A 20,466-nucleotide genomic window follows, 5' to 3' on the forward strand; every position below is an offset into this window, starting at 1 on the left:
ACCGGCTTACAGAATTTTTTACAGCTAAATGTGATATAATCACTTTAAAATAAACGCTTTGATGCGAATCAGTAGTCAGTATTTACAAACGAGTAAGTCCAAACAAGCTAGTATGAACCAGCACAGTGAAAAAGTATTAAAGTGAGGTGCAGTTTTTAAAAATTAGCATCAATGCGTTTATTTTAAAGTTATTTTATTACTTTTATTTATAATAATTTTTGTATACCTGTGATTTGGCCGTCCCACTATGCTTTGATCCCATTATGCCTCGACCCCACTATACCGACTGTGGTCACCACCGGCTTGTGCTCAATAGGATCACAGGTGCCTTAACGGCTGTAAAATAGGCAATTTTATGTGCTCCGTGTAGTCTATCTTAAACGCCGTTTATAAAAAAAAATTGTTGCCAAAAATTATTGGTAAAAAAACGTATTGGCGCGAACACTGACTTAATCTGATAAAATCACATTATAATAAACGCTGAATGCATAGTAAACTGTGTGAATTATTTTGAACTTGATGGAAATTAAATTAAATTTTAGCTCGAGTGCAGAGGTTTAAAAATAAAATGTTTCATAATAAACGTTTGGTTAATTGTTAAATTCGGTCATGTAGGTAGTGAAAATACCAGACCGATCATACCTGAGGTCTACATTTTCTTACTTTCGACTCATGGTAGATCTAAACACATTTCGAAAAAAAAATAAAGAAAAAGACGTCACTCCTTTCAATATTATTTGGGTTGTTAAAAGCTATACAATAATGTTGATTGTATTTAGAAAATAATTTTCTTAGTTATTGTCCATGAAATTAAGGGAACTAATTTTTTTTTTTAATTATAGCTTTTCGTAACAACAAGTAAAAATATTTAAAGTTGTTTGTAGTTTTTCTTGATTTTGAAGCGAAAAGAGTGAGTCAAAATGCCAGAGAATAAACTAAATTGATGGTATGTAAAAAAATAATCGCCATGTATATTTGTATATTTTTTTACAATTTACGTATGGGGCTAAATGCACAAAAAATGTCTACCCTTATCCAATAATAACACCAGACATTTACAATATTATTTCTCGGACTATATAAAATGTTTAATTAGTAGTATATTGTAATGGTTACTGATTTACAAAATATCGTTATAGTACTGTAAAATTGAACAGGAATGCCGTTAAATATCAAGGTCGTAGTCAACCGCTTGACTTCAACGAAGTTCACGACCACTCGTCAGTTTGCACAAGTGTTTTGCCGTCCAAAAGAAAACCGTCTGCGTCATACAATTATACACCAATACTTGTAAAAACTGAATAACATCCGCTATTAAGCAAAAAAAAAAAATAATGTTTTTATATTTCATTTGAATTTTGTCTGTTTTGATGTAACATCATGCAGAAAATCTCATTTTTGTTTATAGCTTTCGTTATCTTGGAAGTCTCGTTGGGTAATTTGTGTTTTTATATTATTCACACTACTTCATTTTTTAAATGGTTATACAAAATTTACAATGTAATGTCGTTATAATTATGAGTCATTTTAATTAAAAGCCATTTTTTATCGATTGATGTTGATTACATAAATCAGTAAATTATCTATACATATTTTCCATACAAACTTTTGCATGCATGTATGAATTTAGATTAATATCTTATTTTATTATTTTAATTTAGTCACTAAAGGTATGCCACCAGGTAAGTACCAACTAACAATATTAACGGCACGTTATATTATATATTACTATAATTGCCACATACATTTTTTTATTTAAGAAATTCGTACTAAATTATTGTGTAATGTTATCGTTAAGAATGGGAGTAGAAGTAGAATAACGGTGTACTTACAAAAGCTAAACAAATTATTATGTATATTATTTGTCTTTTGAGTTAAAAAAAGCTGTACTGAAATTACTATTGAAATGTGTAAAACGAAAATACAACTACTTCTTATCGTTTATAAAAATAAATACGGGCAGTGTTTCCGGCGATTTGAGACCGATGACTAAACATTATTATTAATAAAAAAAAAATGAAAAAATGATTAATTGCTAAAGTTTAACAATACCAATTTGTATGTAGATATTTCCCCCCCCCCCTTTCTTTGCAGTTTATTTTAAAAAATGTAAATTTTATATACACTTACCGAGTGTAGGTAAAGAAAGTTCGCGGATTTAGAAAAATTCTCAGTTTACCTCCCCCTCCCCCCCCCCAAAAACGTGCCAAAGTGTACCAATTGTTAGGATCGTAATCACTCAGCCGTTGATCCCACGTGTTCTTTTTGGACCAGTGCCTTTGCCAGCATCCTGCAAAAGCTCTTAAACGTCATGTTATAAGCGACCGGATGAAGGAGGAAATTCGACCTCATATCCATTCTTTGATCTTACGGTCTTAGTATTATGTAACTTTAAAATTAGCAAACGGTTTTATGGTATGTATGTTTATTATGAAGATTTGTTTATGTCAACACTGCACTTAAGTACTTAAAAACGTATAAAAAAGATTCATATTTAATAATTATTTTTCTAAAAAATACTGTTATGAAAGTTAGCAATAACATTAGTTTGTTGGATTAGGTAGGCAAAATTTGGATGAGGTCCAGCCACAGAACGCAAAAGGTCAGTACAATATGGACAATACAGTTACCCATTGAAGACATTAATTATTGCATTTTAATAATTTCATTATTTTTTTCATACCATTATAACAGTTCTTATACTTGTCATTTTTCTTTTTTTTTTTACGTGTTTTTCGTAAAACCTTTTTCTAACACTTGTAAGTTCAAACAACCAGCAAACACATAAAAGGTGCTAATAATCTACCTAAAAAGTCTGTGCTTTTTTAAATAAGTTGTTTTTTTTTATGTCATGGCTTTGAGGTAAATGTATATAAGTCAAAAAATATACTAAATAGTCAAACGTATACTAATTAATATTATAAAATCTATAATTATAACACACCTTACATATTTTATAATTGTTTTTAGTTTGTGACACCTGTAAGCATATTACAACACAAGGTATGTTTTTCATCACATTTTACTTTATTTCAGTTCCTTTATTAGAAAAGCTCTCAATGTGAAGTTATTTTAATTTGTGTAATAATGTTTTGCATTTATCTAGTTAATTGTACGATGCTTAACTTTGGTCCCACTATTGAGTGATAATACCAACTATAAAGACAAAGAAGCAGATAGAAAAATACAAATTTTCTTTAGACACTGTTCATTTATACATTTAGGTTTTAACTTTTCAAGTTTAAAATTTTATGGTAGTTTTTAATGTCATAACTTTAAGGTGTGTGTAAATAAGTCAAGTAATATACTTTAGTCAAATATAAAATAATTAATAATATAAAATCTGTAATCATTTTAACACACCTTACATAATTTATAATTGTTTTTAGTTTGTAATAGCTGTGGGAAAACTTCAACACCAAGTATGTTTTTCATCACCTTTTACTTTTTTTCACTTTCTTAATTCGGAATGTGTTCAATGGGAAGTTATTTTTATTTATTTAGTAATGCATTTGCATTGATATATTTTATTATATAAAAACTAATTTTGGGTTGCACTATGCAGTTATGATAACTTTAAGGTTAATGTTAAGAAGACAAGAAATATACTTCTGTCAAACATAAACTAATTAATATTATAAAATATAAGAACTATTTTAACATACCTAACATAGTTTATAATTGTTTTTAGTTTGTGTCCCATGTGAGAAAACTATAAAACTAGGTATGTTTTCATTACCTTATACATTGTTTCAGTTCCTTAATTCGGAATGTTCTTAATATGAAGTTATTTTTATTTTTTTAATAATGCATTTGCATTGATATTGTTAATTATGTAAAAATTATTTTGGTCGCACTATTGAATGATGATACCAAAAGTAAAAACAAAGAAGTAGATAAAGAAATACACATCTTTTTTAGATACTTTTTTAAGTTATAACTTTTATGTAATTTTTTATGGTACACTTTAAGGTAAATAAGTGAATAAATATACTTCTCTCAAACATGAACTAATTATTCTTATAAAATCTTAAAATTATTTAAACACACCTAACATAATTTATAATTGTTTTTAGTTTGTAAGACTTGTGGGGAAACTATAACACCATGTATGTATTCCATCATCTTTTACTCTGTTACAGTTTCTTTAATTGGAAAGTTCTTATTGTGAAGTTATTTTTATTTGTTTAGCAATGTTTTTGCATTGTCTTAGTTAGTTATATAAGAATTAATTTTGATCGTACTAGAAGTAGATAGAGATATACACATTTTCTTTAGATAGTGTTAATTAATACATTTAAGTTTCAACTTTTATGTTATTTTTTATGTCATAACTTTAAAGTAAATGTAAATAAGTCGAGAAATATACTTCGGTCAAATATAAAATAATTAATATTATAAAATCTAAAATCATTTTTAACACACCTAATATGGTTTACAATTATTTTTAGTTTGTGACAGTTGCGGATTTGCTATAACACAATGTATGTATTTCATCATATTTTACATTGTTTCAGTTCCTTTAATTCAAGAGTTCTTAATGTGAAGTTCGTTTAATTGGCTTAGTGATGTTTTGCATTGGTCTAGTTAATTATACGATAATTTAATTTTGGTCGCTCCATTGAGTGATAATACCATAAATAAAGGCAAGAATGTAAATAGAAAAAACAAATTTTCTTTAGACACTGTTCATTTATTCATTTAGGTATTAACTTTTTTAAATTAAAAATGTTATGTTAGTTTTCATGACATAACTTTATGGTAAATGTAAATAAGTCAAAAAATATACTTCCGTCAAACCAATTAATATTATAAAATCTATAATAATTTTAACACACCTAACATATTATAATTGCTTTTAGATTGTGCCACTTGTACGCAAGCTAGTACATCAGGTATGTTTTTTATCATCTTTTACTTTGTTTCTGTTTCTTTAATTGGGAAGTTCTACATGTGAAGTTCTATATAATTTTCTTTAGATACTGTTAAATTATACCTTATAGTTTTAACTTTTTTAAGTTATAATTTTTATATGTCATTACTTTAAGGTATTTAATTTAATGACAAAATGTATTGATGAAAGATAACATGAATATATTATAAAGTTCTTTTTTTAATTCACACACAAATTTTTATGCGACTATGAATTTATATTGATACCTAAGATTGTTTTTTATATTTAGACCCACAACGTGCTCCAAAACCACAAAGTAAGTAACAACTATCAAATATAGGCACGTTAAACATTTTACTTAGTTTTAGCTTCGATTCGGAACTAATGATATATTGTTTTTTAAATTTTTTCTGTGAATCACTGAACTACATGGTTTCTATTGAAAACTATTATTATTTTTCTACATACTTTTATGCCAATTTAAATTTAGAAAACATTATATTTTTATTTGTAGAAATTGGTGAATTTGTTAGAGAAAATTTGGATATTGCGCGGAAAAAAAATGCAAAAGGTCAGTCTAAATGATAGAATAGTTAGTAGTTATCTATTATAGATTTTTATTAGTAAAATATACTTGAAACATTGTAATATTTTACATAGGTACCTTTATGTCAATACTAAACGTTAGTATTCATTCTTAGAATTATTGTATTCCCCAGTGTTTCCGTAACATTATTTTCTAAAACTTTGAAGTTCGAACCACCGGCAAACAAATCAAAAGTTGCTAATATTATTTGGAAATAGATAAACCCTCTTAACAACTATAAAATTCTGTAATTAATGATGTCTTTATTGTTATTATTTTTTTACATACTATTATGTCACTTAAGTTTCTAAAATTTGATATGTGTTATTTTTTGGATTAGATAGATACAGTTCGACTACATCAAAAGGTCAGTATAGACTGTAGAGTTTAAATACATAAAAAATTTCATCTTAAAAACTTAATAAAGTACTTAAAATATTATAAAATTTGAATTTAATGTTAAAATGTACTCGTTATTTAAATGTCAGAAAAATAGAAGAGGTTGTAAATAGGGAAATACAATTTTTCTTTAGATACATTTCATTTTTATAAGTAGACCTTTTTTTAATAAATTAGGCCATTGTTTCAAAATAAAACATTAATTATTTTATTTGTAGAAATCGGTATATTAATTGAAGAAGAATTGAATAATCCGCAGCAAAATGATGCACAAGGTCAGTCTAGATGATAGAATAGTTAGTAGTTATCTACTGTAGACTTTAATTAGTATAATATACTTTAAATATGGTTTTTTTTTATATAATTTTATGTAAGTTATTATTGTTATTCTTCTCTCTTAGAGTTATGTCAAACATTTTTTTTAAAACTTATAAGTTCAAACCACTGGTAACACATCAAAATGTTCTAAAATTTTGCCGCTGGATATAGATAAACTCCCTTAACATCTAAAAAATTAAATGTAAATTTAAATATATAAAAAATTACTCAACTTAGAGCACAATATTTATATTTTATGACGGTATTAAATATACATATATGTATATATTATTCGATTAATACTTTACATATTATTGTTTATTTTTAAGTTTTGATTTCTAACAAGAAATGCCTATTTTTCAGATCCTTGTTCAACTTAAAATACTATAGTTTATAATTGTTTTTAGGTTGTGCCAATTGTGGCATGTATGTAATACCCGGTATGTTTTATATCATCTTTTACTTTGTTTCAGTTCCTTTAATTGGGAAGTTTTCTATGTGAAGTTATATATATTTTTAAAATAATGTTTCTGCATTGATCTAGTTAATTGTGTGAGAATTAATTTTGGTCACATAAATTGAGTGATAATACTAAAATAAATACAGTTAATAGTTGAGTTGCAAATTTATAAAAATGTATAACTAGTTAAATTTCATTTACAGACAAATAATTACAATATTTATAATAACTTGTATTTTTTGTAGTATAATTGTTATAAAGATAGTATAAACTGTCAATGAATAATTTTAATTATTTTTTTATTTAACAACATTTTCAAAGCATAGATTAGTCATAGATTTATATAATTCATTAAAAATGTGTAACGCAAAGTGTTGTAGGTGCCAGACAATGTTTAATACAACAACGTGTATTTTTATAAACAAATTATTTAAAAACATTTTATCGTTTTCTTATACTTACCATAAAAAAATAAAAATAAGTTAATAGCTTAACTTTGTAAACATTTGCGAGTTCAGCATTTCTGGCATTATTCGCTGCATGTTAATAATCCCAAAAATATATTTCCATCAACTTTACACAGCTAATTTTATTTATAATTGTTTTAAGTTTGTGGCAAATGTGGAACAGCATTAAAAAAAGGTATGTTTAATTTAAAAAAAAAAAATTTATTACGAATTAGAATAGGTACTGATATTTTAACTCGGCGAACGTATGTGAGTTAGACTTTTCTGACATTAAATATTGTATACTAATATCAATTACAAATATCAATACACTTTTACATTTTATATATCTAATGTTAAATCACTGAAATGTTTGTGTAGCTTCCATAAACCGACTGAAGCAAGCTGCAAATTTTGTATTATGTTGCAAAAATGTGACGTAAAGGTAATTTCAAAGGATATTCTTTAAAGGTACAATTGTAATATTTATAAAGAATTTATATATTTTAACAATGATGATATTATAAAAATAAATTCTATTTGAGCTATGAATAATAATAACGTTTTTAATTACAGAAAAGATCCAAAATTGTCGTTGAAAAATCCAGTTACTTTACATACAATACAGAATATTTCTTATTAAATTGTTTAAACTTTTACTAAAACAACATTTATTTCACTAAATCCTAATAAAATTATAATACCTGCGGCCAATTAAAGTATCTTGTTTTTTATTAGTTCTACCTATCAATACATATATATATTCACCTATTGAATAATGATTTGTTATTTAGAATAAACTGACTAATTTTTGTAGGTACGTTTTAAATAGTGTGTTTTAAGGGGATTGCATGCGGTCGGTTTTTTCAGTCAAAACACATCATTTTTATTCCATTGCACAGACCGAACCAGTGATCCAATAAGCAATCTAAAAACAGATTTTAATTTGCCATGAAGTTTACTTATGATCGGTCAGGGTATTTTTTTCAATTTTTAATTTTAACCCTTTCCAAATTTGTTTTTTAAATTTGAAATTTTATATAATGTTCAAACGTGTTTTATACTAAGTAGGAATAAGATATCAAAAAAGTACCCTGACCGATCATAAGTAAACTTCATGACAAATTCAAATCCGTTTTCAGATTACTTATCGGATCACTGGTTCAGCCTGTGTAACGGAACAAAAAATGTACTATTATATTAACTAAAATGGCTTTTATTCATAGACAAAATGATTTAAATTAAAAATAATACCATGATGCTTTTAAAAATTAACCGGTAAATTAATTGGCATGGTCGAAATGTATTAAAACCACTTTTTTCTTAAATATTGCCTATACAAAACTCCTTAAAAACCAACCGCACGCAATCCCCAAAATGTAACATCCTAATATTATCACAATAATATTGTCATGTAGTTTGAAAGGTCGGATTTTCGTTGTGTCCGCTTGACGACAAATGGACTCTATAAATCAGACATTGGTGAAAAAAAATGCTAATCTAAATTAAATCATAAACTAGATAATTAACTATCTGATTTAATCTGGTAAAAAAAAAACTGTAGCCAAGTACTACAATCATTTTGTTTCGTTAGTACTATGTGACTACATTAAAACCAATATTCACCGTCAGTTTAAAAAACAGATAAAAGTTTTGGAAAATGGAAATTGTACCTATTCTATCTTCTATCATGATATATTAGTACATTATATTAATACCCATGTGATATTAATATCGATATTTCATATCATTGCTAACTTCATACCACTACGCACCCTCGCCTACTAAGTTGCCTACCTTCAAGTTTCCAGGCGCAATATCTCGATTGCTATTTGATTTGTTATTGCCTGCCCATGCCCCTTGCACGGACGTTTTTGTCATTACCGCAAGTTATTTCTTACCAAACTTGCATCTGGCCATGTTGACTCTCCTACGCTCCTGGCTGATATCAACTTAAGAGTGCCTTCTCGTCAACTAAGAAATAATACTCCACTCTCTCCACTACTAACTAACTATCTAACCTACCCTTCTTCACCGTCTAATGCATTTGGCCAATGAAGAATCTAACTTTGACTCCTGAGCACCTCCTTATTAATATTCAACACTGCACCTGTAACATTAGCTATTGTTTGATTTGTTGTTGTTTTTCTTCTCTTTATTTTTATAATTACTATGTATTTTTACTATGTTTTTGGGTTACTCAATCCGTTTTCTAATTGAATAAACAAATATTGTTTACCGCTAATTCTGAGGTCCGTACACTTTAAGTGTATTTCAATATCAGTCATAAAATTTACTATTACATATTTTAGAGTATCTTACAAGTATTTTCATATTTTCAAATTATTTTATACTTTTTAATCAGTTTTGAAAACTTAGTAAATTAAAAATATGTTTTTAATTTAAACATTTATTTTCTGTTTTTTAGACATGTGTGTGTGTGTGTGTGTGAAATTTTGCAATCGATTTTAAACGTCTTGATGCGATTTTGGCAAAGACATGTGATATATTATTCAAACAAGGAGACAGAAGATGTGACCGGAAGAGTGGAAAATTCAGATGTGTGGATACACATAAAACAACGACCGCATTGTATTTGTATTTTTTCTGTTACTATTTGTTGGCAAATCCTAAGTAAAACGTTATGTTAGGTTATCTAAACGAAATTATCAATTTTGAGTATTTATGATTTTAAGTTTTTTAAATTAACAGTACATTGTAATGGTTACTGATTTTCAAAATTTCCCCATATCACTGTAAAAATGTATAGGAGTGCAGTGAAATTTCGAGTTCATAGTCAACCGCGTGGCTACAGTGAAATTCGCGATCACACGTCAGTTTGAACAAGTGTTTTTTACCGTTCAAAAGAAAATCGTTTGCGTCATTCTTTCATACTCCAATGCTCGTAAAAACTGAACAACACTCACTATTAAGCCAAAACCAATTTGTTAATTGTTCATTACAATTTCGCCTGTAAAACTTATAGGTTCCTGATCGGAAGGTGTCTTTTAGATTGAAAAAGTCCACTAACACATTATGCAGAAACTTGTTATTTTTTTTACAGCTTTCATCATCTTGGGAGTAACGTTGGGTAATTTTTGTTTTTATATTATTTGCACATCTTCATTACCTGAATGACTATACGAAATTAACAATTTAGTGTAGTTATAATTTTGAGTCATTTAAATTAAACGGCATATTTTATTGATTGATGTTGATCACATAAATTAGTAAATGATCTATGCATAATTTCAATAAAAACTTTTGCATACAAGTATGAATTTAGATTAATACCTAATTTTATTATTTTAATTTAGTCACACGAGGTATGCCATCAGGTAAGTAACGACTAACAATATTAACGGTACGTTATATTATATATTACTATAATTGCCATATCCATTTATTTATTTAGTAAATTCGTACTAAATTATTTTATAATGTTATCGTTAAGAATGGGAGTACGGTTAGTTTAGTAAGAACTAACGGTGTAGTTGCCAAAGCTAAACAAATTATTATGAAAATGATTTACCTTTCAACGTCAAAAAAGCTGTACTGAAATAACTATTAAAATGCGTAAAACGAAAATACATCTACTTAATTATTATTATTTTTTTACTGTTATATGATGACCATCATCATAAATATAACATGATATTTTTATAAAAAAAAATAGTGGCAGTGCTTCCGGTGACATGAGGCTTATGACTAAACAACTAAATTAGTAAACATAAATGGAAACAATGATTAATCGCAAAAGTTAATTAAATATGAAGACAATAGATTTCAACGCTTTTTTTGTCAGTAGACTTTAGCGCCACGCTTGTCATCAGTCTATAGTATTCGGTTGTCACTGTACACTTTCCCAGGTTAAAGTTCGTACCATCTCTTTTGTCTTACATTATTATATAATGTATCTTCAAAATTAGCAAACCGTTTTTTTATGTTCTATATGTTTATTATGAAGATTTATTTATGCAAACACTGCACTAAAGTACTTGAAAAAGTATATTTATGATTTGTGTAATTTATACGTGATTTTTGTAAATTGTTGAATTAGGTGGACCCATTGTGGATAAATCGTCAACGTCCACAACAGGTCAGTATAGCCTAAGGAATTATAATAGTACATTTTATAAGTTATGGTCGCAGTGTGTACATAAAACACATAGACCTTGGACAAGTGTACAAAATGTCTATGATGTACTTATAAACGTATAATAGATTATTCATGATTTGTTCAACCTTTATAATTATTATTTTTCCAAATACTATTATGATAATTTAAAATTAGCAAACATTTATTTGATTTCAACTAAGTGAGTTTCGGATATATCCACGTCGAATGTTTTGTGCCGACGTTTCGGACTCTTTGCAGAGTCCATTTTCAGGGCAATAGTGGTCTCGACTAGAGGTCTCAGTCAAGTACGTGAAAGCGAACATTCGTGTATTCGTGTAACGAATACACGAATGTTTTATTCGAACACGTACGAATTTTCGTGAAAACGGGTATTCGAATAACGAATGTACGGGTATTCGTGAAAACGGGTATTCGAATAACGAATGTACGGATATAGTGAATTGTTCACATGGTTACGCCATAGCACACACAAGTCTAGAATATAAGTAAAAAAAATCGGTAAAAATTAATATCTTTCTAATTTTACTTTGAAATACTCCATAGTAAATTAACTTATACATTTTCAGGGTTGCAAAATTCAAATGTAATGCCTATGTTAAAATTTACTTCTCATTTAGAGGGGTTAAGGGTGTTTTTTTAAAAGAGTACAGAGTTAATAATTATATTGCCAAAAGGGGCACCTTTAATGTACACTTTTTATCAATAATAATTTTTATTATCAAGATATTATTTAAGACTAGTTATCGATAAAACAAAATTGTAAGTACCTAGGGACCAAACTATTGGAGATGTCTTCAAAAATATATGTTATACTTTTAGGATGATTAAAAAAACCTGTTTTTACAGAAAACATATTTAGGGAGAGATTCGACCCCCAAAATCCCCCCCCCCCCAAAGATAGCTTTATAAAATGTAAAATAAAATATAATGTATTATAAATGTAACCAATAATGTTTAATAATAATAAAGCTTTCATAGTTTTTGTAAATTTGTTTTTATATTCATATTTTCTTGCAATCGTTGAATTTTGCATTTTATAACAATTTATAAATTTGTCTTTATTTTAGGAAAAATGTTTTTTTATTGTGTAAATAATTTTTGTCACCCATTATTACATTCAAATATTTCTGTCAGGGAATGCAAATTTGTAACGAATTTGGTTTATTTAGAGGATTAAGACGATAATTGTAGATTCAAATCTTAATTATATCACTAATTGATATTTAAACTACCTTTATTAGCAGGTATTAGCATTTAATCTCAATATTTTTAATATTCACATTAATTATAAATCGTATAGCATATGTTTCCATTGGCCCAGTGAGATTTTAGGAGTTCTTTAATTTTAAGTTGATTTTAATACTAAGAGATTCTTAGTTGAAAATTATTATTTTTTTTTTTTATTATTAACGAAAAAATGTAACAGTATATCCAATTAAACCTTGTATCACAATCTATAAATTTATGTAAATCACTTACCTTATGTATTTAATAAGGCTAAATCAAAGACAACCTACGTATATAATCAATTCTATATTAAATAAGTGTACTCGGAATTTATAAAACAATAATAAGTAAATGGCGATTAAGTTACAAATATACAATTACACGAATATACTAACACACTAATATACGAAAACACGAATATACGAATGTACAAATACACGAATACACGAAAACACGAATATACGAAAACACGAATGTACATATACACGAATACACGAAAACACGAATACACGAACTATATGAACTTAAACACGAACTATTCAAAAGTTCGAATACACGTATTTTCGTGTACACGTGAAATAAGAAGCTCTAGTCTCGACTGTTCAAATGCCGTGACCATACTAGTTGATATATCAATCCACGAAAGTTTTACCGCATTCATTTATTTGATTTGTAGAAATTGTCGAATTAAATGATGAGGAATGCGATAATCTGCGGCAAACGAACGTACGAGGTTAGTATGGATGATAGGGTAATTGTTAACTAGTTATCTATTGTAGACCTTAATTAGTATTTATATTAACAATTTTTATTTTTTTACATACCATTCTTTGTATATTTATTTATCTAATATATGACTAATGGCTTTGTAGTATAATTTAGAAAAAAAATAATTGTACATATTTTTGTATAGGTTGTTTTTTGTAAAGTAAAGAAAAAACATTTTATCATTTATACTAAATAACTATACGATTAGATATGGCAATTCTAACGCTTACAAGTTCAAACCATCAGCATTCATACCTAAAACTCTGTACATTTTAAGTTATAACTTTCATGTTATTTTAAATGTCATAACTTCTGTCAAACAAAAACCAATTAATATTATAAAATCTATAATAATTTTAACTCGCCTAAAATATTATAATTGCTTTTAGATTGTGCCACTTGTACGAAAGCTAGTACATCAGGTATGTTTTTTATCACCTTTTACTTTGTTTCTGTTTCTTTAATTGGGAAGTTCTACATGTGAAGTTCTACATAATTTTCTTTAGATACTGTTAAATTACACGTTATAGTTTTAACTTTTTTAAGTTATAATTTTTATATGTCATTTAACAAATATTAACTCACCGTACTTTAAGGTATTTAATTTAATGGCAAAATGTATTGATGAAAGATAACATGAATATATTATAAAGTTCTTTTTTTAATTCACTCAATTTTTTATGCGACTATGAATTTATATTGATACTCAAGATTGTTTTTTATATTTAGACCGACAACGTGCTCCAAAATTACAACGTAAGTAACAACTATCAATTAAAGGCACGTTATACATTTTACTTTGTTTTAGCTTCATATATGGTTTTTTAAATAATGGCTTTTTATGCCCATTATATCTTCTAAACCATTGAACCGATTTTTTTATGTAGGAATACTATAGATCAGAATTCGTACCTTAATGGCACTTTATCGAGCATTCGATTTAAAAGGATCACCCCTTCCTCATAAAAACCGTGAATATATTCAAACTTTTCATATTCAAAGAAAGGGCAACACTTGTTAAAAACATAGTCAAATTAGTTTATTACAAGTATATTTTTTGGCTAAACAAAACAATTTAATTGCTGTAGTCATTGTTAATAAATTGTTAAAAGGGGTATTAAAAAAATCTATTAACATTTTTTTTGATACATAAAAGCTTTGGAAAATGGAAAAGATATCTATTTTATCTTTTTATCAAAATATTGTCACACATTGACCTAGAATAGATAAGTCTACAAAATTTCAATGATGATTTCTATATTTTTTTATGGAAACCCTGCACTATCGTACTTATAAACGTATAATACATTTTTCGTGATTTATTCAACCTATATAATTATTAGTTTTTTAAATACTATTATAACATTTTAAATTTAGCAAACATTTCTTTTGTAGAAATTGTCGAATTAGACGATGAAGAATTCAATAATTCACGGCAAACGAATGAACAAGGTTAGTATAGACCATAGAGTAGTTATTACCTAGTTATCTCTTGTAGATTTGAATTAGTATATATTCAAAAAAATGCAGCTTTTGAAACTTAAATAGCAATGCCTACATTTAATTAACTTTTGAACTGTGAACAATGTACTAAATATTTTGATTGGAGGATAACCAGTTTTAAACAATTATTTTAGTTTTAGTTTAAGTTACAGGAGTTTAATAGTTAGGATGCGTGACTGGACATTTGTGCACGCAGATAATAATAATTAGCTATATTGTTAGCTATTGTAGACCTTAATTAGTATTTATATTAACAATTTTTATTTTTTTACATACCATTCTTTGTATATTTATGTACATATTTTTGTAAAGATTGTTTTTTGTAAAGTAAAGAAAAAATATTTTATCATTTGTACTAAATAACTATACGATTAGAGATGGCAATTCTAACGCTTATAAGTTCAAACCATCAGCATTCAGCAATCACATCAGAGATGCTAATAATCTACTTAAAACTCTGTACATTTTAAATTATAACTTTCATGTTACTTTAAATTTCATAACTTTAAGGTATTTAATTTAATGACAAAAGTATTGATAGAAGTTAACTTGAATATATTATAAAATTTTTTTTTTAATTCACACACAATTTTGTATGCGACTATGAATTCATATTGATACCCAAGATTGTTTTTTATATTTAGACCCACAAGAAGCTCCAAAAACACAAGGTAAGTAACAACTATCAAATAAACCACGTTGTACATTTTACATTGTTTTAGCTTAGATGCGGAACTGATGATTTATGGTTTTTAAGTGATGGCTTTTGATTAAATTTTCATACCTGAACTTAAAAGGTATCTTTATTCGGCAAACGTTTTTAAAAGGTCAACCTTCCTCTTCAAAATCGAGATAATATATACACTTTTCAAATTTAAATCACGGGATTCTAACACTTAAAAATAGCCAAATTAGTCTATAAAAAGTCTAAATAATGCTCTAAAAAAATGTTTTAAATGTTGTAGGCATTGTTAATAAAATGTTTAAAATTGGTATTAAAAAAATTGATAAAAGTTTTGGGAAATGGAAATGATACCTTTCATCAAAATATTTCTTACCATTAATTCTGAGGCCTATACACAGGTCTGTACACTGTAAGTGTATTTCAATATCATAATATGTAACATTAAATTTAGACATTTCAAAAACACAAACGTTGCTTTAAAGTTATGATCATAGTGTGTGTATAAAGCACAAAGACATAGGCCCGATAAGTCTACATTTCAATGTAGATTTATATATTTATTGTATATGTAAAAAACATTACTAAATAAATTCTATTGAAAACTATTATTATTTTTCTACATACTTTTATGCCAATTTAAATTTAGAAAACACTAATATTTTTATTTGTAGAAATCGGTGTATTAGTTAGAGAAGATTTGAATATATCAATCCACGAAAGTTTTAACGCATTCATTTATTTGATTTGTAGAAATTGTCGAATTAAATGATGAGGAATGCAATAATCTGCGGCAAAAGCATGTACAAGGTCAGTCTAGATGATAGAGTAATTATCTATTGTAGATTTGAATTAGTATAATATACTTTTAATATTGTTATTTTGTACATACCTTTATAGAAGTTATTATTGTTATTATTCTCCCTTAGAGTTATTGTTTTCCCCTGTGTTTCGTCAAACTTTTTTCTAACACTAATAAATTCAAACACATCAAAAGGTTTTAATTAAAAGGAAAATTTATATACATAAAAATATTACTACACTTAGAGCAAAGCATTTATATTTTATTTCGGTATTAAATATTCATATATGTATATATTATTCGACTAATACTTAATATATTATTTTTATTTTTAAATATTATATTATTATTATTAATTTTTAAAAAGTGCTAACAATTAAAACTCTGTAAAATTGTTCTTTCAATAGTTTATGACAAGTATTTTATCTATTAACATACTATCGCAATTATTGTTGTTAAAAATAATAAACTAAATAAAATATTATAATGTAATTAGCAGTAATTTAAATTTAAAAAAAATTACATTATGACTTTAAACAAATTAAAATTTAATTCCGTAAACGTTTGTGAGAGGATTTTTTTGCATTATACGTTTCATGTAATCAATTTAAGAAATATACTTTTGTCAAACATTAACTAAATAATAATATAAAATCTATAATAATTTTAACACACCTAATATAGTTTATAATTATTTCTAGGTTGTCCCGCTTGTGGGGAAACTTTAATACCAGGTATGTTTTTTATCACCTTTTACTTTGTTTCAGTATTTTTTTATTCAACAGCATTTTCAATGCATAGATTACTTATAGATTTATATAATGCAATAAAAATGTGTAACGCAAAATGTTGTAGATGCCAGACAATGATTAGTACAACAACGTGTAATATTACAAACAAATTATTTAAAAACATTTTATTGTTTTCTTATACATACCATAAAAAAATAAAAATAAGTTAATAACTTAACTTTTTAAACATTTGCGAGTTCAGCATTTCTGGCATTATGCGCTTCATGTTAATAATTCCAAAAATATATTTCCGTCAACTTTAACACAGCTAATTTTATTTATAATTGTTTTAAGTTTGTAAAAATTGTGGAACAGCTTTAAAAATAGGTATGTTAAATTAAAAAAAAATGTATTACGAATTAAAATACTGATATTTTAACTTGGTAAACGTATGTGAGTTAGACTTTTCTGGCATTAAATATTGTATAATAATATAATAAATTTAGACTTCGTGTTCGTGTTCCAAGTCGTAAAATACCAGATACAACATGATTCAAGTTTATGCCTATTTAATTTTAATTATTAATATCTAAATACTAATATGACAATTTAAATTTAGCAAACATTAATTTTTTTAACCTCATTTTAATAAATCAGGCCTTGAGTGTAAAATAAAAAAAAATGTATAACTAATAAGTTAATAGTTACAGACACAAATTTGCTTTATACCACTGACCGTAGTCAGTTCTTACGTACATAATATTATAATGTTCATGATGATTTAAAAGTAAATAAAATACAAATTTAATAACTTGAAAAGTACTTAGCTAAGAGCAGAGGCCAAAATATTAAAACATTTTATTTTATGTCAGTGCTGAATATACATATTAGTATTTATTATCTATTGAACTAATACTTTCTATATTATTGTTTATTTTTAAGTATTACTTTGCTACTGCTTTTTCTTTCAAATGATTGTAGCCTATTCGAGTATTAAATACCCATTTTTTTCAGATCCTAGCTCAGCTTTTAATACCTCACATAAATAACAGCGGACATTTTAGTTTTTTATTTCAAAAATTCCAACTCGTTGAATAATCAATGATTTAATATTTATGAAATGTGCTTACAGTTGAAACTCTGTAAAATTCCGAGGTCTGTACACTGTATTTTAATATTAGTCATAACTAGTAACATTACATTTGAAAATTACAAATACACAAATATAATAAAATGTTTTAAAGTGGTATTAAAAAAAAATGGATAAAAGTTTTGGAAAATGGAAATGATACTTATTCTATCTTTTATCAAAATATTGCTTACCACAAAGGGCTGTATACTATAAGTGTAACATTGTTTTGAAGTTATGGTCATAGTGTTTGTATGAAACACAAAGACCTAGGCCAGATAAGTAAAATAAAAATTCTATGTAGACATATATATTTAGTTATGTAACAGCTTCACTAAATGGTGTCTAATTAAAACTATTAAGTTATTATTTTTCTACATACTATTATGCCAATTTAAATTTAGCAAACATTAATATATATTTTTTTTTTTTTAAATCGGTGTATTAGTTAAGAAAGAATTGAATAATTCGCAGCAAAACAATGAACAAGGTCAGTCTAGATGATAGAGTAGTTAGTAGTTATCTATTGTAGATTTTAGTTAGTATAATAAACTTAAAAAAATTTTACTTTTTATATACCTTTATGTATGTTTTTATTTTTATTATTCTCCCTTAGAGTTATTATTTCCCCGCGTGTTTTCCGTCAAACTTTTTCCTAACACTTATAAGTTCAAACCACCAGCATACAAATCAAAAGTTGCTAATATTATTTGGAAAAAAATAAACGCTTATGACAACAATAAAATCGTGTAAAAAATGATAGCTATATTGTTATTATATTTCTACATACCATTATGTCATTTTATGTTCAGCAATCGGTAATTATATATGTTTAATTTTTCGTTTAGATGGAGATAGTTCGACTTGCTCAAAAGGTCAGTATAGACTGTAGATTTTATTTATATAAAAAAGTTATTTGAATGCCAGAAAAATAGACGAGGAAGTAAATAGAGAAATACAATTTTTCTTTAGATACATTTGATTTTTTTATTTAAACCTTATTTCAATAAATCAGGCTTTTGGTTAAAAATAATAATAAAAATGTATAACTAATTAGTTGATTAAAATGATTTCGAGGGCCTAGGAGGTCGTATATTTTTTGCATTACCTTTTTTGTTCATTTGTTTCATTTATTTCATTAGGAGAGTTCCCAGTGGGCAGTAAAATTGATTAACCAAAATTATCTTGATAATTGATTTTAACACGCTTTAGGGTTAAAAGTTCTCGAAACGAATAACTTTGAAACACCTAAAATACATAATATGTAAAATATATATTTATATATTATATTACAATAAAATAAAATTATACTTTATATCGGTGCATAAAATTTCTAACTTTACAAACATTTTAACAATGGATGGAAGACCGTTTTGAAAAAAGATGATTTTTTAGGCTAGTGAAATGTGAAAAAATTATTAGAAAGATATGTACGTACGATTTAAATGTAGTAAGTTGTGTCACGTGTGCACTGTAATGCCTTTGTATTATTATGAGGTCATATCACATTTAATTTGAATTAAGTACAATTTAGAAATATCAATACACTTTTAAATTATATACCTAATGTTAAATCACTTAAATGTTTGTGTAGTTTTCAAGAAAACTGTAAATTTGTGTTACGTATGCGTGTTCTGCATGTGTCTTACATGTGAAGAAATAAACGGTAATTAATTTTAGTAGATTTTTTCTTTATTGAAATTAGAAATGTATTTATCGATTTATTGATCCGCTTACACAAGCAATAATCATTAAGTCAGTTTGTTTACCTAACATGTAAATAAAAAAATTTCAGAGAAAGGTGGATGTAGAAAAAATCTCTTCTATCCCCCTGCTGATGATTCTTGTTTGTAACAACGAGGTAACCAAATCTAACAATTAATTACACATATTTTATAAGTAAAATAGTATATATATATGTACATTTATATATCACAAAATGCTTGTATTACTAAATACTATTGATGTTAATATACAATTTTACTTATGAATACACAAAACAAAAATTGTATACGATAAATAACTAAGTTTTTTCTAAAAAAAAAAAATAGGCAATTTGTGTGTATGTATAACATAAAGTATTTTTTTTTTAAATTTATTGAAACTCGTTTTTATTGAAAACCCCAAACCATATCATAAATACACATACAAAATCAAACATTTGATATTTTCTTAAAAAAGTTTATTGTTACATTCTGTTAAATACTTGTTTAGCTAAACAACAGTATAAAAATCTTAAGCATAGTAAATTATCAAAAATATAATTTATATGGATTAGCAAAAAAAATGCGATGTAAGGGTAGCTTAAAGAGATATTTTAAAGTAGAATTATAATAATATATATAAATAAAGAATTTATATATCATAACAGTGATGATAT

The 20,466-nt window shown here is 26.1% G+C and overlaps 2 protein-coding genes across 4 annotated transcripts in view; both read left to right on the forward strand.

Moving 5' to 3' along the window:
- Positions 1 to 20,466, forward strand: part of LOC126843359 (uncharacterized) — a 99,957-nt gene that overhangs the window by 79,406 nt on the left and 85 nt on the right. The gene's annotated exons all lie outside the window — the stretch shown is intronic.
- On the forward strand, positions 1,317 to 7,822 carry LOC126843363 (uncharacterized). 3 transcript variants are annotated; one of them, XM_050580859.1, is made up of 17 exons: positions 1,317 to 1,435; positions 1,662 to 1,682; positions 2,561 to 2,602; positions 2,971 to 3,003; positions 3,390 to 3,422; positions 3,692 to 3,724; positions 4,077 to 4,109; positions 4,452 to 4,484; positions 4,863 to 4,895; positions 5,184 to 5,210; positions 5,409 to 5,465; positions 5,821 to 5,847; positions 6,098 to 6,154; positions 6,605 to 6,637; positions 7,267 to 7,299; positions 7,485 to 7,574; positions 7,680 to 7,822. In XM_050580859.1, the coding sequence occupies exons 1-16, from the start codon at positions 1,381 to 1,383 to the stop codon at positions 7,544 to 7,546; spliced, it is 612 nt and encodes a 203-aa protein (XP_050436816.1). In that variant the 5' UTR covers positions 1,317 to 1,380; the 3' UTR covers positions 7,547 to 7,574; positions 7,680 to 7,822. The 3 variants fall into 3 exon arrangements, with proteins under 3 accessions (XP_050436816.1, XP_050436815.1, XP_050436817.1); XM_050580858.1 differs by having other exon boundaries at positions 7,485 to 7,548; XM_050580860.1 differs by lacking the exon at positions 1,317 to 1,435 and adding an exon at positions 1,456 to 1,574 and having other exon boundaries at positions 7,485 to 7,548.

Source organism: Adelges cooleyi, unplaced genomic scaffold (assembly GCF_023614345.1).
Source record: "Adelges cooleyi isolate 19-005CV unplaced genomic scaffold, UGA_ACOO_1.1 ACOO_flye_CR_arks_rails_tigmint_CR_PRNA_574, whole genome shotgun sequence".
NCBI classification, from domain to species: domain Eukaryota; kingdom Metazoa; phylum Arthropoda; class Insecta; order Hemiptera; family Adelgidae; genus Adelges; species Adelges cooleyi.

Excerpts from the sequence above, each read along its gene's own strand:
- LOC126843363 (XM_050580859.1), top strand. The coding sequence starts at position 1,381 with ATGCAGAAAATCTCATTTTTGTTTATAGCTTTCGTTATCTTGGAAGTC. Across the intron at positions 1,683-2,560 it reads CACTAAAGGTATGCCACCAG|GTAGGCAAAATTTGGATGAG; the intron begins GTAAGTACCAAC and ends TTGTTGGATTAG. Across the intron at positions 4,110-4,451 it reads TGGGGAAACTATAACACCAT|TTTGTGACAGTTGCGGATTT; the intron begins GTATGTATTCCA and ends AATTATTTTTAG.